Source organism: Scylla paramamosain, chromosome 32, assembly GCF_035594125.1.
Source record: "Scylla paramamosain isolate STU-SP2022 chromosome 32, ASM3559412v1, whole genome shotgun sequence".
Taxonomy (NCBI): Eukaryota; Metazoa; Arthropoda; class Malacostraca; order Decapoda; family Portunidae; genus Scylla; species Scylla paramamosain.
This window is the reverse complement of record NC_087182.1, coordinates 621,255-634,808: the sequence shown is the minus strand read 5'-3', so window position 1 is coordinate 634,808 and position 13,554 is coordinate 621,255. Positions and strand designations below refer to the sequence as shown.

At 44.2% G+C, this 13,554-nt stretch overlaps 1 protein-coding gene across 4 annotated transcripts in view; it reads right to left on the bottom strand.

Annotated features, from left to right (window-relative positions):
• LOC135088971 (uncharacterized) overlaps positions 1 to 13,554 on the bottom strand; it is a 37,168-nt gene that overhangs the window by 14,786 nt on the left and 8,828 nt on the right. Inside the window, exon 2 of one of the 4 annotated variants that reach the window (XM_063984060.1) lies at positions 11,263 to 11,344. The exons of 2 other annotated variants lie outside the window; for them this stretch is intronic. Coding sequence is in view for 1 of the 2 variants with exons in the window: in XM_063984055.1 (XP_063840125.1) it covers positions 4,235 to 4,267 (33 nt within the window). In the remaining variant the exon portion in view is untranslated. Of the gene's footprint in view, positions 1 to 4,234; positions 4,283 to 11,262; positions 11,345 to 13,554 lie in introns of those variants that run through there. One more of the 4 variants, XM_063984055.1, reaches the window with a different exon arrangement.

Sequence of the window (13,554 nt, the reverse complement as noted above, 5' to 3'; positions counted from 1 at the left end):
CCGCCTCTCTTTACCACCCACCCGCTACATAAAAATGATGTAGTGTTCACAAGGGATTTCTAATACTAACATAGATGTGTGAGGATGGTAGATGAGAATATAATTATCAAGAGCGGTGGTGTATAGGGTTGGTAACACCACCCTTCCTAAGCTTGCTGTCAGCGCCACTCCTCCACTCTGGCGTTCACAATGATAAAGTGTTTACAAGGAACTTTAAACACTAACATCGATGTGGAAGTTTAATAAAGTATATGTTAAGAAGTGACGTAATGCTATCTTGGGCAGAGTGGGAGACATCGTGACCTCCTCCTCCTCCTCCCCCTCTTTCATCTTCCACTCCCTCCTCCACCTTCACCTTCCACTGACATCTTCATCTTTCTCCACCTTTCACTTCCACCTCCTCCTCCTCCTCCTCCTCCTCCTCCTCCACCACCTCCTGATCCTTATCTTCGTCTTCCTCCACCTTCCACCCCCTCCTTCTCTACCTTCACCTTCCACTCATCTTCATTTTCGTCTTCCTCCATCTACCACATCCTTCTCCTCCACCTTCCACTAATCTAGATCTTCGTCTTCTTCCATCTTCCACTTCCACCTCCTCCTCCTCCACCTCCTTTCCTATCCCATATATCTCCCTTTAGATTAGATAGTGTTGCTTATCAGAGTCTCACAAAAGCCAGCCTACTTATCTGTTGCTTTTGTCCTTCTCTATCTCCCTCCTCCTCCTCCTCTTCTTGTACGGTGAGGCGAGATCACGAGAAGACAAATATGGCAGAGGAGGTCTGGTGGGATGGGAGAGAGGAGGGGGAGGGTGGAGGCGAGTGCTGAAGCGTGCTATGAGTGAGGAACAAAGAAAGTCAAAGAAAGTGTGTTGTCCCGAGGTCCGTGCTGTTTGCTTCAAGACCACCACACCTCCAGAGACGGTGCAGCGTAAACAGCTGAAGGGAGGAAGAGCGGTGGTGGTGAAGCAAGCCTTTAAAGGAAAGTCAAGGTCCCATTCAGGAAAGTAAGAGGCCCGAGGAGGGTGTCGATTTAACCATCCTTGCCTCCCCCCACCACCAGCACCACCACGGTAAACACTACCCCGCCTCCACCCGCACTATACGCACAGTACATTTCCACACCATATTCTGAAACACTTCTAGCCGCACCTCGACTGCTTTCACGGGTTTTTCCAGGGCGTTTTTTTTTTTTTCGTTTTTTTTTATGGTTCTACTGACAGATTTAACAAGACTTCTATATTATGAACATGAGAAACACTCGTTAGAACCCAGTTAATCAAATATGTGGCCTTTGAAAACTGTCGTGTTGAGAGAGCAACGTGTTTTTTTTTTAATATGGTTCACAAACACTAATTCTTTACAGTCGTACTTTACCTTATCCCAACAAACAAACATTAATGGCTGCAAATTACACTTCACCCCTTTTATTTTACACAAGTTAGTTTAATTTTATAGTTAGTATATTAATTAAATCTACAGTGTTTCTTTTACTATTTGAAACCCCTAGTATTCATCTCAGTCGCCCGCCCACCACGCCATGATGCCATCACGAGAGGCAGCCATTACGTAAACATGAGGTAAACACTGAGCCGCGGCGATGTCTGTTGTGAATCTGAATAGGCCTCCTACCGCGCGCACACGCTCTCTCTCTCTCTCTCTCTCTCTCTCTCTCTCTCTCTCTCTCTCTCTCAAACCGGATCATTATAAAGCAACAAGTAAACATCTCCATTTGTCTCAAAATACTTGAGATAAGACGCCTTTAGGTTGAAATATAATCCTTGGCTGGTGAGAAATCAAGTGTTCTCGATAAACTAGAGAGATCTGTGCTTTGTTTTGCTTTGCGGTGCTTTGGGAATGCTTTGGAAGACCCACAAGCACCGCCGCCCACACGCCTACCCAACCCTTTACCTCTTCCCTGCGTCCCCTCTCCCTCTGGCCTTCGTGCACCTCTCAGGGTTATTTCCCCACGTATGCCCCGCCTCTGCTGAATCATCGATTTTGGAAGACTGCTAACTATGCTCCATCGCCTGGGTAATACGGTTGTATGCTGTGTGTGTGTGTGTGTGTGTGTGTGTGTGTGTGTGTGTGTGTGTGTGTGTGTGTGTGTGTGTGTGTGTGTGTGTGTGTGAGTGAGAGAGAGAGAAAGAGAGAACGAATATTAATGCAGCAGAACAGAATTAGAAAGTACATGAACAAAAAATAAAATCTAAGTGCGTTCAAGTCTTTCTATTTGTGTTTAGTGTTATACTCTCTCTCTCTCTCTCTCTCTCTCTCTCTCTCTCTCTCTCTCTCTCTCTCTCTCTCTCTCTCTCTCTCTCTCTCTCTCTCTCTCTTACCGTCCCTGTGCTAATGTACCCTCAGACAGTGGTGGTGTTTACAGAGTGAGGGTGGCAAGGAACAAAGACCTGAGTTTGGGTGTCAACATTCTGACATGACCTTGGTGACTGAGAAGCAAGTTACCGCTTTCTCGTTTAAAAAGTCTTCCAGTTCGTCGCAGTTTTGAACGCTGGCAGGAGCTAACGGGGCTGGTTCTCTCCGTAAATCCTCGTAAAGCACCAGGTGACTTGAGCGACCGAGAGGAGGTCGGGTGATGGGCAGTGAAAGTCAGGTGAAGGAGCAGCAGGAAGTATGGAAAGCGAAAGTTAAATCCAGTTTGCACTACATATGATGATGCGAACAAAAGCACATCACTTACTCCTTTCATGGGTGTTACTTTCTCCCTCTCTCTCTCTCTCCATTTCTTTTTCTGCCTTACTATTTTTATCTGACCGACAGATAGTTAGTGGCCGTCTCTAATATTTCCTTATGCTTGTCTCGATGTTATTTGTTTGTTTTTTACATGCATATGCTGGCAACAATCACTAAATATATTTCTTTTTTACCTCCTGCACTTTCTACACAACAAACAGAGCCATGGAGAGCGAGAGGAAAAGAAGAGGAAAGAGGACTTTGTTCAAGTGATCTAGTGATAATATTAAGTATCCCATGGAGGCAGCAGAAAGAATGTGCATGTATATTATCCGTGGACATTATATTACATTGTCTCTCTATCCCACGGTGGACAATCTAAGCAGTAACGTATGTTTTCCTTGACCTTCAGGCACGAGATGTTTAGGAAGGTAACGCACACACACAAACACCCATCCTTGCTAACAATGAGTCTTTTTTGTTTTCTTTACGTAAGAGTGGCTGGCCAAGGGCAACAAAAACGGTGAGAAAAAGACGCCCACTGAAGGTGCCAGTCCCTAAGGATGACAACTCAAAGCAATATCCAAAATTGTGAGGAAAGGTGTCTTGAAACCTTAAGAATTCAAGTTATCGGTAAGAGGAAATACAGAAGCAGGCAGAGAGTTCCTGGGTGAAGGAATGTTTGCCTGATGCACACTGTTTCCTCCCCCCCGCCTCTCTCTCTCTCTCTCTCTCTCTCTCTCTCTCTCTCTCTCTCTCTCTCTCTCTCTCTCTCTCTCTCTCTCTCTCTTCTCGGCGCCAGAGAAGCTCCACCAGCAGTCCCTGCTTTCAACGACCGGCTGTCTCCCACACAGAATCACTGAGACTAGCGCTGCTATATCACAGAAGGCAAAGACGCAGGACAGCTTCATGTAGAGGCTAATGTGGGCTATGGGAGGCGGGCATCTAGAAGGAGCTCCCCTGCAATGCCTGGTGGGACTGTTACGATGACACCAACGAGGAGTTAGCACGTCCTTACCACCGAGATACAAGACTGCTGCTCTTTACTGCGTTCCCATCAAGCGCTCGGAGTATATGAGTAGTCTGGAATGTGGGCTGTGTTTTAAGGAGGCAAGAATTGGGATGCCAAAGAGAGAGAGAGAGAGAGAGAGAGAGAGAGAGAGAGAGAGAGAGAGAGAGAGAGAGAGAGAGAGAGAGAGAGAGAGAGAGAGAGAGAAAATCAGCAAAATTCTGATATTAAACAAATGAAAACGGAAGGAGAGAAGGAAAAATAAGGGTATAAAAACTAGATTCAGGAAGGAAGAAAAGAAGACACGGAGTAAGAGAGAGAGAGAGACTACAACGACGAAAAAACATGACAGACCTAAATAAAACAGAGATAAAATGCAACATGGAGAGAAACATCGCTAGGAAAGAGACAAGATAAACAACACAGGATCCAAACATGCTTCCTACCGCCAGAAATAGATGCCACCCATAAGACAGAAAGAGAAACATCGCTATCAACGAGAGACAGAAACGGCACAGGATCCAAACATGCTTCTTACCATCAGAAAAAGATTCCTGCCACCCTCCGACATTTAGATGCATCAAAATCGCGGTCAGGGTCGCGCCTCCACAGTCCCACAACCTCCACATCTCCCTGCTCCACTACCACCACCACCACCACGAGCTTCCTCTCTCTTCCACTTGCACTCCTATTAAGGCCCATATTCTGAAACTCTTTCCTCTCTCACCACGACTATTCTCAAAGGCCACAGAGACGATTAACCGGATTCTCAAGAGGGTTTCCTTTGTTTATAGTGTAGAAATCTTGCCAATCTGTCACTAGAACCGTAAAAACTGCCTTCAAAACCAGCATCACTTCAATTAGAGCCTTCTGAGGTGAGGCACAGAGGTGTTTCAGAATAAGGTCCGAGTCAGTACCACCGCACTCCCTCGCAGCGTCCCACACACACACACACACACACACACACACACACACACACACCAAGTTTTATCGGTTCGTTCCCCTCGGCTCAGGACTCAGGCAGTGTGTTTCAAGGGTGGGCGAGTGCTAGTGAGGCGATAATACCAGTTATTTATCGACTCGTGAACTCAGTGTCGGCGGTAAAAGGAAATTATGAGGTCTGGTGGCCATTATACTGAATGAGAATTGCAGGCTTTCTCAACTGTCCTTGTCTTCCTTCAGTATTGTTAGTATTAAAATCATTGCTATTGTCGTAAGTTTAGAATGGTAGTCTCTGGAGTGTTCAAGGAGTTGCATACTCAGTTACGTGCAGACGGGAAAACCTCACCCCATGAGAAGCATTTCACCATGATACAATAAACAGATAAAAAAAAATGATAAATATATAAATATAAATAAGAATGTTTGCACTTTACTCCCACGAAAAACTACCCCACTTTACAAGAAAAGTAAACAAAATATTTACCATAATTTGCAAAGTACGCAAAAAGAAAAAAAAATACACTTTACAAAAAAACAAATATTTTCACTACTTAAAAAATGCACCACTTCAAAAATAAAATAAAAATAAAAATACTGATACCACATTTAACGGACTACAAGATAGGAAGAAGTGTGGGAGTTTATAATGCGCGGGGAGAGCGCTGCGTGGCACCGTGTCTGGCGGTGGGCACTGGAGGAGGCCTGACCCTCACCATCACACTATCACCTGGCTCACCTTGACGGCATTGCGTACCTGAGTTAGGTACACCTACGTACACTTAATGCCTCGCTTTGTTCACCTGTGTATGTGTAGTACACCTGCCCACGATTGTGGCTTGTGTTGCTTTTGTTAGCAGTATTAGCATGATTATTATTGTGGTTGTAGTAGTGGTGGTGGTGGTGGTGGTGGTGGTGGAGGTGGTGGTGGAGGTGGTGGTGGTGGTAGTAGTAGTAGTAGTAGTAGTAGTAGTAGTAGTAGTAGTAGTAGTAGTAGTAGTGGGAGTGTAGTAGTAGTAGTAGTAGTAGTAGTAGTAGTAGTAGTAGTAGTAGTAGTAGTAGTAGTAGTAGTAGTAGTAGTAGTAGCAAAAGCAGCAGCAGCAGCAGAATCCTCAAACTTTAGTAACAACATTAATAGTATTATCAAAAGTAAGTACACACGTTCTCATATCACTCTACATCCGCATCAGCACCAGACTAACATCCACCATCACAGGAGAACACAAAGAAGGATCACACTGCTGCTGAAGTCTTGGCCTTTACCACAAAACGGCGCCACAAGTCAAGCACACACAGTATATTCTCTCCTCTCGAGTGCACACAATAAATGAAGCACTTGATCTTGAAAGCTTCACCTGAGCACTTCGCTACATCATCAGTCACACTCGTATTCTGAAACACTTTGCTCTCTCACCACGACTATTTTCAAAGGCCACAGAGATGATAAGCCGGGTTCTCAAGAGTGCTTCTCCCGTTAATAACGTAGAAACCTTATTAATCTGTCACTACAACCATAAAAAACATCCTTAAAAATCAGTGTCATTTCAACTAGAGAATGTAGTGGAGGTGAGGCGCAGAAGTGTTTCATAATATGGATCTGAGTATGGTCAGCTTGACCGTGAGTTCCAAGGTCAAATATCTTCCCTTCTCCTAATCGTGACCTCTGTGAAGGTGAAGAAAAGGTGAGTGGTGGGAAGGAAGGAAAGGGGAGAAGGAGAGAATAGTGATGAAAGGAAAGTGAAAAGCGAAGAGAAGGAAGGAAAAGAGAGACAAATATGAAGACACGGAAGGAAGGAAGGAAGGAAGAGATGAATGGAGGTAGGAATGATGGAAGCAAGAAAGTTAGGTTGAAAGAAGAGAGAAGCAGGAAGAGAGAAGCAGGAAGAGAAACCCACTCAATTAATAAGAATGGAGAAGACACGAATGCAAGGAGAGGACGGGAAGGAAAGAAAGAATGAAGAGGAGAGAATAAGAATGGAAACCAAATCTATCTACCACACTTGAAACTTCTTAAGAGACACTTGAAACAACCCTCTACACTGTGTATGTAAACCTGAAGGACCGTGTGTGTGTGTGTGTGTGTGTGTGTGTGTGTGTGTGTGTGTGTGTGTGTGTGTGTGTGTGTGTGTGTGTGTGTGTGTGTGTGTGTGTGTGATATCAAAAGAAGCACCTATTGGGAGTTAAAAAAAAAAAAACCCACAAACAATACCCAGCACATGACTCTCTAATCTTTTCTCTCCACTCCTGTCTCGCCACCTTCACTTCACGCCCCCAGTGGATTTCATCCCGCCAAGTCATTTTTGCAGCGTGGCATTGTGACACGTGTGGTTCATGAAAAACACGTGGGGGTCGCCGCGGCCACTGCTTCCTCCAAAGGTCAAACCGGCGAACATTTGCGTGTTAGGCAAGTGAATTTAATTAAGGTGAGAAGCTTAACATTGTGTCATAGCATATACCAACAGGCTGTCAGATTGTTTTCTTTATGTTACCTGTGTGTGTGTGTGTGTGTGTGTGTGTGTGTGTGTGTGTGTGTGTGTGTGTGTGTGTGTGTGTGTGTGTGTGTGTGGAGAGGGAGAGAGAGAGAGAGAGAGAGAGAGAGAGAGAGAGAGAGAGAGAGAGAGAGAGAGAGAGAGAGAGAGAGAGAGAGAGAGAGAGAGAGCCACTAGGAGAGTCCTCTAAGGGGCCTTCTCAAGGAGAGTGCGTCACCGGCTTTCGTCACATCGCCACACTGATTCCTGCCCCGGCCTGTCCCTCCCCCCCGCCCGCCCCGTCCCGCCACGCCCACTCAGGTCTCGCAGAGTCTTTCCAGGGTCGAGGACACTCTTGTACTATATATACACACCTCTATAGATGAGTCATCCCCTCTCTCTCTCTCTCTCTCTCTCCTCTCTCTCTCTCTCTCTCTCATCTCTCCTCTCTCGTCTCTCTCTCTCGCGATACTCAGGAAGGTTTTCATTCACACTTAAAACTTTCGCAATTGCAAACTGCACATTTTTCCTCACACGTCGTATCCACTGACTTTTCATGCAGCCCTTGAGACACTCCCAGCTACAACTTAAGGACGCTATTCTGAAACACTTCTGGACTGCACTTCCACTACTTTGAAAAAGGCTCTATTTTAAGCTACTGGGGTTTTTAAAGATGTTTTACGGTTCTAATGATAGATCAACAAGATTTCCACCTTATTAACAGATGAAACACTTTTGATAACCCGGCTAATTAGTTTTATGGCCTTTGGAAAATACTCTTCTCTCAAGCGATTTCCAAAAAGTAACAGTGGCGTTTGTTTACTAAGGATAAAGTGACTAACATTCACTCAGGGATTCTCAAGGTTAGGAGAGAAAGATATATTGAAGTGCCGGTTCTCTCCTGCACGTGTAATTGCGATTTTTTACAGTAAACGTTTGGAATTTCACTGCATTCCTTTACCCTACGTAAAAGTCCTTGAGAGTCTTGCTTGTTGAGAGTCATTTTCTAGTAAACTCCAGCTTAACTAAATTCTTATCTTACGTAGACATGTTATTCTCTCTCTCTCTCTCTCTCTCTCTCTCTCTCTCTCTCTCTCTCTCTCTCTCTCTCTCTCTCTCTCTCTCTCTTTCTCTTTGTAAGGTTTCCCAGTCTTTTAGTCTCCAAAGGTCGGAGTCTGTTCCAAATTAATCAGTTCCGCTTTGGGAGAGCATGGGACTCCTGTCTATTCAATTCTGTGAAACTCTCTCTCTCTCTCTCTCTCTCTCTCTCTCTCTCTCTCTCTCTCTCTCTCTCTCTCTCTCTCTCTCTCTCTCTCTCTCTCTCTCTCTCTCTGCCCCCACCCTTCCCACGTGCCGCCTCAGCCCACCACCACCACTACCACTATCACTACCACCACCACCGCCCCTCACATTGGCCTTCTTCGTGCTACTTCCGCCCCCGCCACACAATAGACCGGCGGCGCCTCTGTTTGCCCGACATTAGCCATGACTGTTCCCCGCCAGTGCCTCGCCCGCACTCGTCCCCATCCGGCCCTTTCGAGCTACAGAGGAGAGGAAAGAAAGGAGAGAGGGAACGGAACAGGGAACAGGGAAGAGGGAAAAAAGGAGAGAAGAGAAAGGAGAAGGAAGAGGGAAGAGGGGCAGAGAGGAGTGAGGCAAAGGGTGAAAGAGAAAGACAGTTATTCGTAGGGGAGAGGAGAACAGAAGAGAAAAGAAAAGGAGAGATGCAACAAAAAAAAAGAAACACATAATTATATTCGTAGAAAAGATAAGAGAGGAGAAGGAAAGGGAAGGAAAGGAAAGGAAAGGGAAGGGAAGGGAAGGGAAGGGAAATAAAGAGAAGAGAAGAGGAGAGAAGCGAAGAGGAACATAAACAGTAATAAGCAAACAAACATACAAGCCACCATGAAGACATCCCGTCTTCATGGTGGCTTGTATGTTTGTTTGCTTATTTGCATTTAGGTTAAATAACTAAATGCATGGATGGATGAATGAATAAATAAACAAATAAATCAGTGGAGATTTTAAGACACAATAAAATATATAAAATCATTGCAATGTTTCCGGTGATTCATCAACATCAGGGAAAAAATAGCACAAAAAGAGACCCAGATAGAGAAGAGCTAGTGAGAGAGAGAGAGAGAGAGAGAGAGAGAGAGAGAGAGAGAGAGAGAGAGAGAGAGAGAGAGAGAGAGAGAGAGCAGGAAATATGTGATAGTGTGTTATGTGTAGGTTTAGTCACGTGAGTTTTGGTTGTGCTTCACTCAAGACTCGGTGCGCCTCATGTGTGACGAGATAAATGTGGATTTTAAACACGTGTACTAATTATTCACTTAAACTTTATAGAGGACAATTTTTCTAAACAATTACTTTATTATAACAATGTGAAAGTGGGAATGACTTTAAATATTTTGAAATTGACATGTAACACACACACACACACACACACACACTCTCTCTCTCTCTCTCTCTCTCTCTCTCTCTCTCTCTAAAGACTTGTGTCCTGTGTGCGCGGCGCATCGCATTGGATGGCAGGTGTTTCCGGGTTCCAAACGAGTAATGGTAGAGGAAATCGAATGTAGCGCCAGGCAGGAAGTTGACAGGTTGTTGTGGGAGATTCGCTCTGATTTCTCGTTGAAGCAAATTCGTGGATCTGATTCTGCTGCTAAATATTCTTCCTCTGTACTGACTTCATTATCGTAACATGGAGGAACGTATATAACGAAATACTAAAACGTAAACTTTGAAAGACAATGATTTCAAGAGTCATAGGAACAAACGGTATCTTAATAAAGCCTTTCACTCCTATGATCGTCCTTTGTTAAAGTTCCGAGCTTTGTGAAGACTATTTAACATTGACAGAAAAAGAGAGAGATGAACCTACATAACTATTTAAAGGACTAGACTGGTCCAAAGCTACGTAAAAGTCTAAGTGATTAAGAGAACTGTCTAGCAGTAAGAGTTAAACTGAATCCTAGCCTGCTGCTTCACACCTCCATCACCACACACCAACACGCGTTGCCATTAGCACTTCCTCGCCGTCGCTCGCCTATCAGCTTCCGCAAGGCGTGCAGTGCTGCCAGTGTACATAGCAAACACACCGCTGCTCCTACTCGTGCGTGGCATGAGGGGAGAGTTGGGAACGTGACGCCCACTACCAGCACAGCTCGGCCGCTGATGTGGTGATGAGCACACTGAGACATTCTCATGCCCGTGTTCAGAAACGCTTTGCTCTCTCACCACGACTGTTTTCAAAGCACAGAGTTGATTAGTCGGGTTTTAAAGGTGGTTTCTTCTTCTAATAATGTAGAAAGCTTGTTAATCTATCACTAAAACGGAGGAACACCCTTAAAAACTCGCGTAGCTTCAACTAGAGTCTTTTGAAAGAAATGTTTCAGAATGCAAGTCTCACTCGCTGACTTAGACGCTCGATTACTGTCCGGGGAAAGCTTGCAGTGGAGACAATGAACCACATGATTTGGCTTCTTCGCTTGATGACACCAGGAGAAGGGACTCCATCCGAGCGTGGGAACTAAGTACTGAACGAAGTACTAAAGCAAGAGACATAGGCGTCCTCATACTATGGTCTCTTCACGCCCGCTGGCCGCCCATACACCCACGTCCGCTGGTCACCCATACAGCCACGGACACCCAAGGAGTTCACCTCAGTTCCAAGTTTACGAAGTCGAGTTATATTACATCCTGACTTGACTTGAGCTCGAGTAATCAAACTAAACCATGCATACAAAAGCTCGGAGACGGCAAGAACCAATGCTTGGCGGAGGGAAACACACAATACAAAGGAATGGAAAGGAAGAGCAAGCAGCAGCAGATTTGTTGTTCTTTACGGGGGTGTTTGTGATAAGTTACACTACACGATAAACTATCTAATCTAAAATTAAGAAATGAAGGATAGTAAAGGACAGTGAGACATTTAAGATGCCATCTAGCTCCCTTTGCTTCGCGTGTAGGCAACAGACAAAGGTCTGGTTGCTTCCGATCATAAATGTCAAGTCTGTTGGTGTTAAGACAGCCAACTTTCTCGTGAGGGAAAGCAGTAATGAGGCGCCAGACACCGGCGGCACTGTGCTCAAGGCGATACTACAGGCTGCGCCCTCGGGAGACACAAATGTGAAAGAGGTTATAATTACTCACTCACTTTCACTGTCCAGGCAACGACGCTGCAACATTTACAAGGCACTGCCACCACCACCGGCGCCCTAACACCTGACTGACCTCACCTGTGGGAATAAAAACAAGAACTTGATACGAGTATATACGTAAACAGGAACAGGACACTCTTTCCCCCAACACCCCCCTCCCCACACCACCACTATAAATACCACCACCACCACCACGAGCTTCACCTGCGGAAACAAAAAGAAAGTAAACAAACACTAGACGCGAAAACAAATCAACACCACCACCACCACCTCAAGTGTAGGAAGATAAACATTCACACACGAACGGAAGAGAGATAAGATAAAAGGGTGTGACTAAACCTTGACAGTGGGTGGTGTGTGTGTGTGTGTGCGGGCGAGCAGGTAAGAGGGCAGTAGGGAACGCTTTACCATCTGCCCCGGGGGAGAGAAAATAGAGACTGGGGGGTATGAAATATGAGGACGTTGCAAGAGGAACTCAATAAATATTGCCTTCCCTTTCCTGCCGCTCTACAGAATTACGTTAAACTGAATTTTGTACGTCATTAGGAAAACTTAGTGATTAATGAGATAATGGCATAATTACCATTAGCCCTTTCTTGCGCCATTTATTTAAACTAAAAATATACAAAAAAAAAAAACGCATTTTTTTAAAGCCTACCAGAGAGAGAGAGAGAGAGAGAGAGAGAGAGAGAGAGAGAGAGAGAGAGAGAGAGAGAGAGAGAGAGAGAGAGAGAGAGAGAGAGATTTTAGGGCTTCTTATCGGGAGCTCTCATATTTCCTCGTTTGCTAAATATTTAAAAGCGAGAAGCGAAGCAAAAAGTGCATACTTCCTTTCTCTCACTTCCATCCTCTCTTATTCTTTTTTTCATTCCTTATCTTTTATTCTTTATTCCTCCGCATTCCTCATATTTTTTTTCCCTTTTTCATATCACCTTTATTTCCTTCTCGCCCTTTCGTTCTATCTCTTGTTTCCTCACATTTCTTTTCTTTTTCATTTTCTTTCTTATCGTCTTTCCTTTCCCTTGTCTTTTTTCTTTTCTCTCATCGCCTTTCTTATCATTCCCTTTTTTTTTATTTTCTTTCATACAGCGTTTCGTTTCCTTCTAAGATAACACCAACAAAATTTAAGAACACAAGGAAAAGAAAGGAACTGAGATAATGATGATGGCGGTGGTAATTTCTAGCGGCGCCTGTCACCATCTTCACCAGATTTCTATTTAATGACGCACAGGTAAAAGCCACACAACAACACGGCCGAGGGGGACGATGTAAACCTTATTACAACTCGTCACTCATACACACGGGTATTTTTCATCATTATCTGTATGGAAGCTTCTTGTTAATACTAATATGGTTAAGCCACGTAATCACTGGTGTCATAAACTTCTACTCCATACTTGAGTAAAGACACGTATTAAAAGAATATTTTACTGAGAAAATATAATAAATAACCTTTTGCTGTTAGTGGTGTTATATTCTTATTCCAAACTTACACCACACAATTGTTATAAGAGCGAGGAAACGCAGGGAGCAACACGTAACTGAGAAAACATTTAAAAAAAACTATATACACTAACTTCTTCCATCATTCTTCCTGTCAGTGGCATCTTTTGAACATTTACTCCACAATTTGCACCAAATTATTGTTAAAAGCGTAAGGAGACACAGAGAGCAAAACATAATTGAGACAAAAAATAAAATAAACTACATATAATGACTTCCTCTATCACTCTTCCTGTCAGTGGCGTCTTTTAAACCTTTATGCTCCACGTATCAATAAATCCGAGAGAGCAAAGACCAACACTTACCTGACAAAAAAACTAAAACTGCAAACACTTTCTTACTTTATCACTCCTTCACTTTTCCTGTCAGTGGAGTCTTTTAAACCTTTACTCTACATCAGCACCACATCATTTCAATAAGCTAGCGAAGGCGCATCAGTCAGAGGGCTCGGGAGGGTGAGTCATGCCTGCGTGGGGGGAAAGGTCGAGGGTGTGGGGTAAGTTAAGTCATCTTTGAATCATCACCTGCCTGGGATTGAGGTGGGACGTGACCGCGAGGTAATAGTTAAGATTCACCCCCTGCGAACTTAAGAGCCACCTGAATAACTAATACGATTGGATGTTACGTCTAAAGAGTATTGTTCAGTATTGTTCATTGGTAAGTGCTAGGTTAGTTACCGTGCATCCTCACGTCGCCTTTTTTTTCTTTTTGTTACACGTATAACCTTCCCTTAAAAGTAAATGTCCTTAATGTTATTGATTGAAAAGCAGGCAAGGAAATCAAAA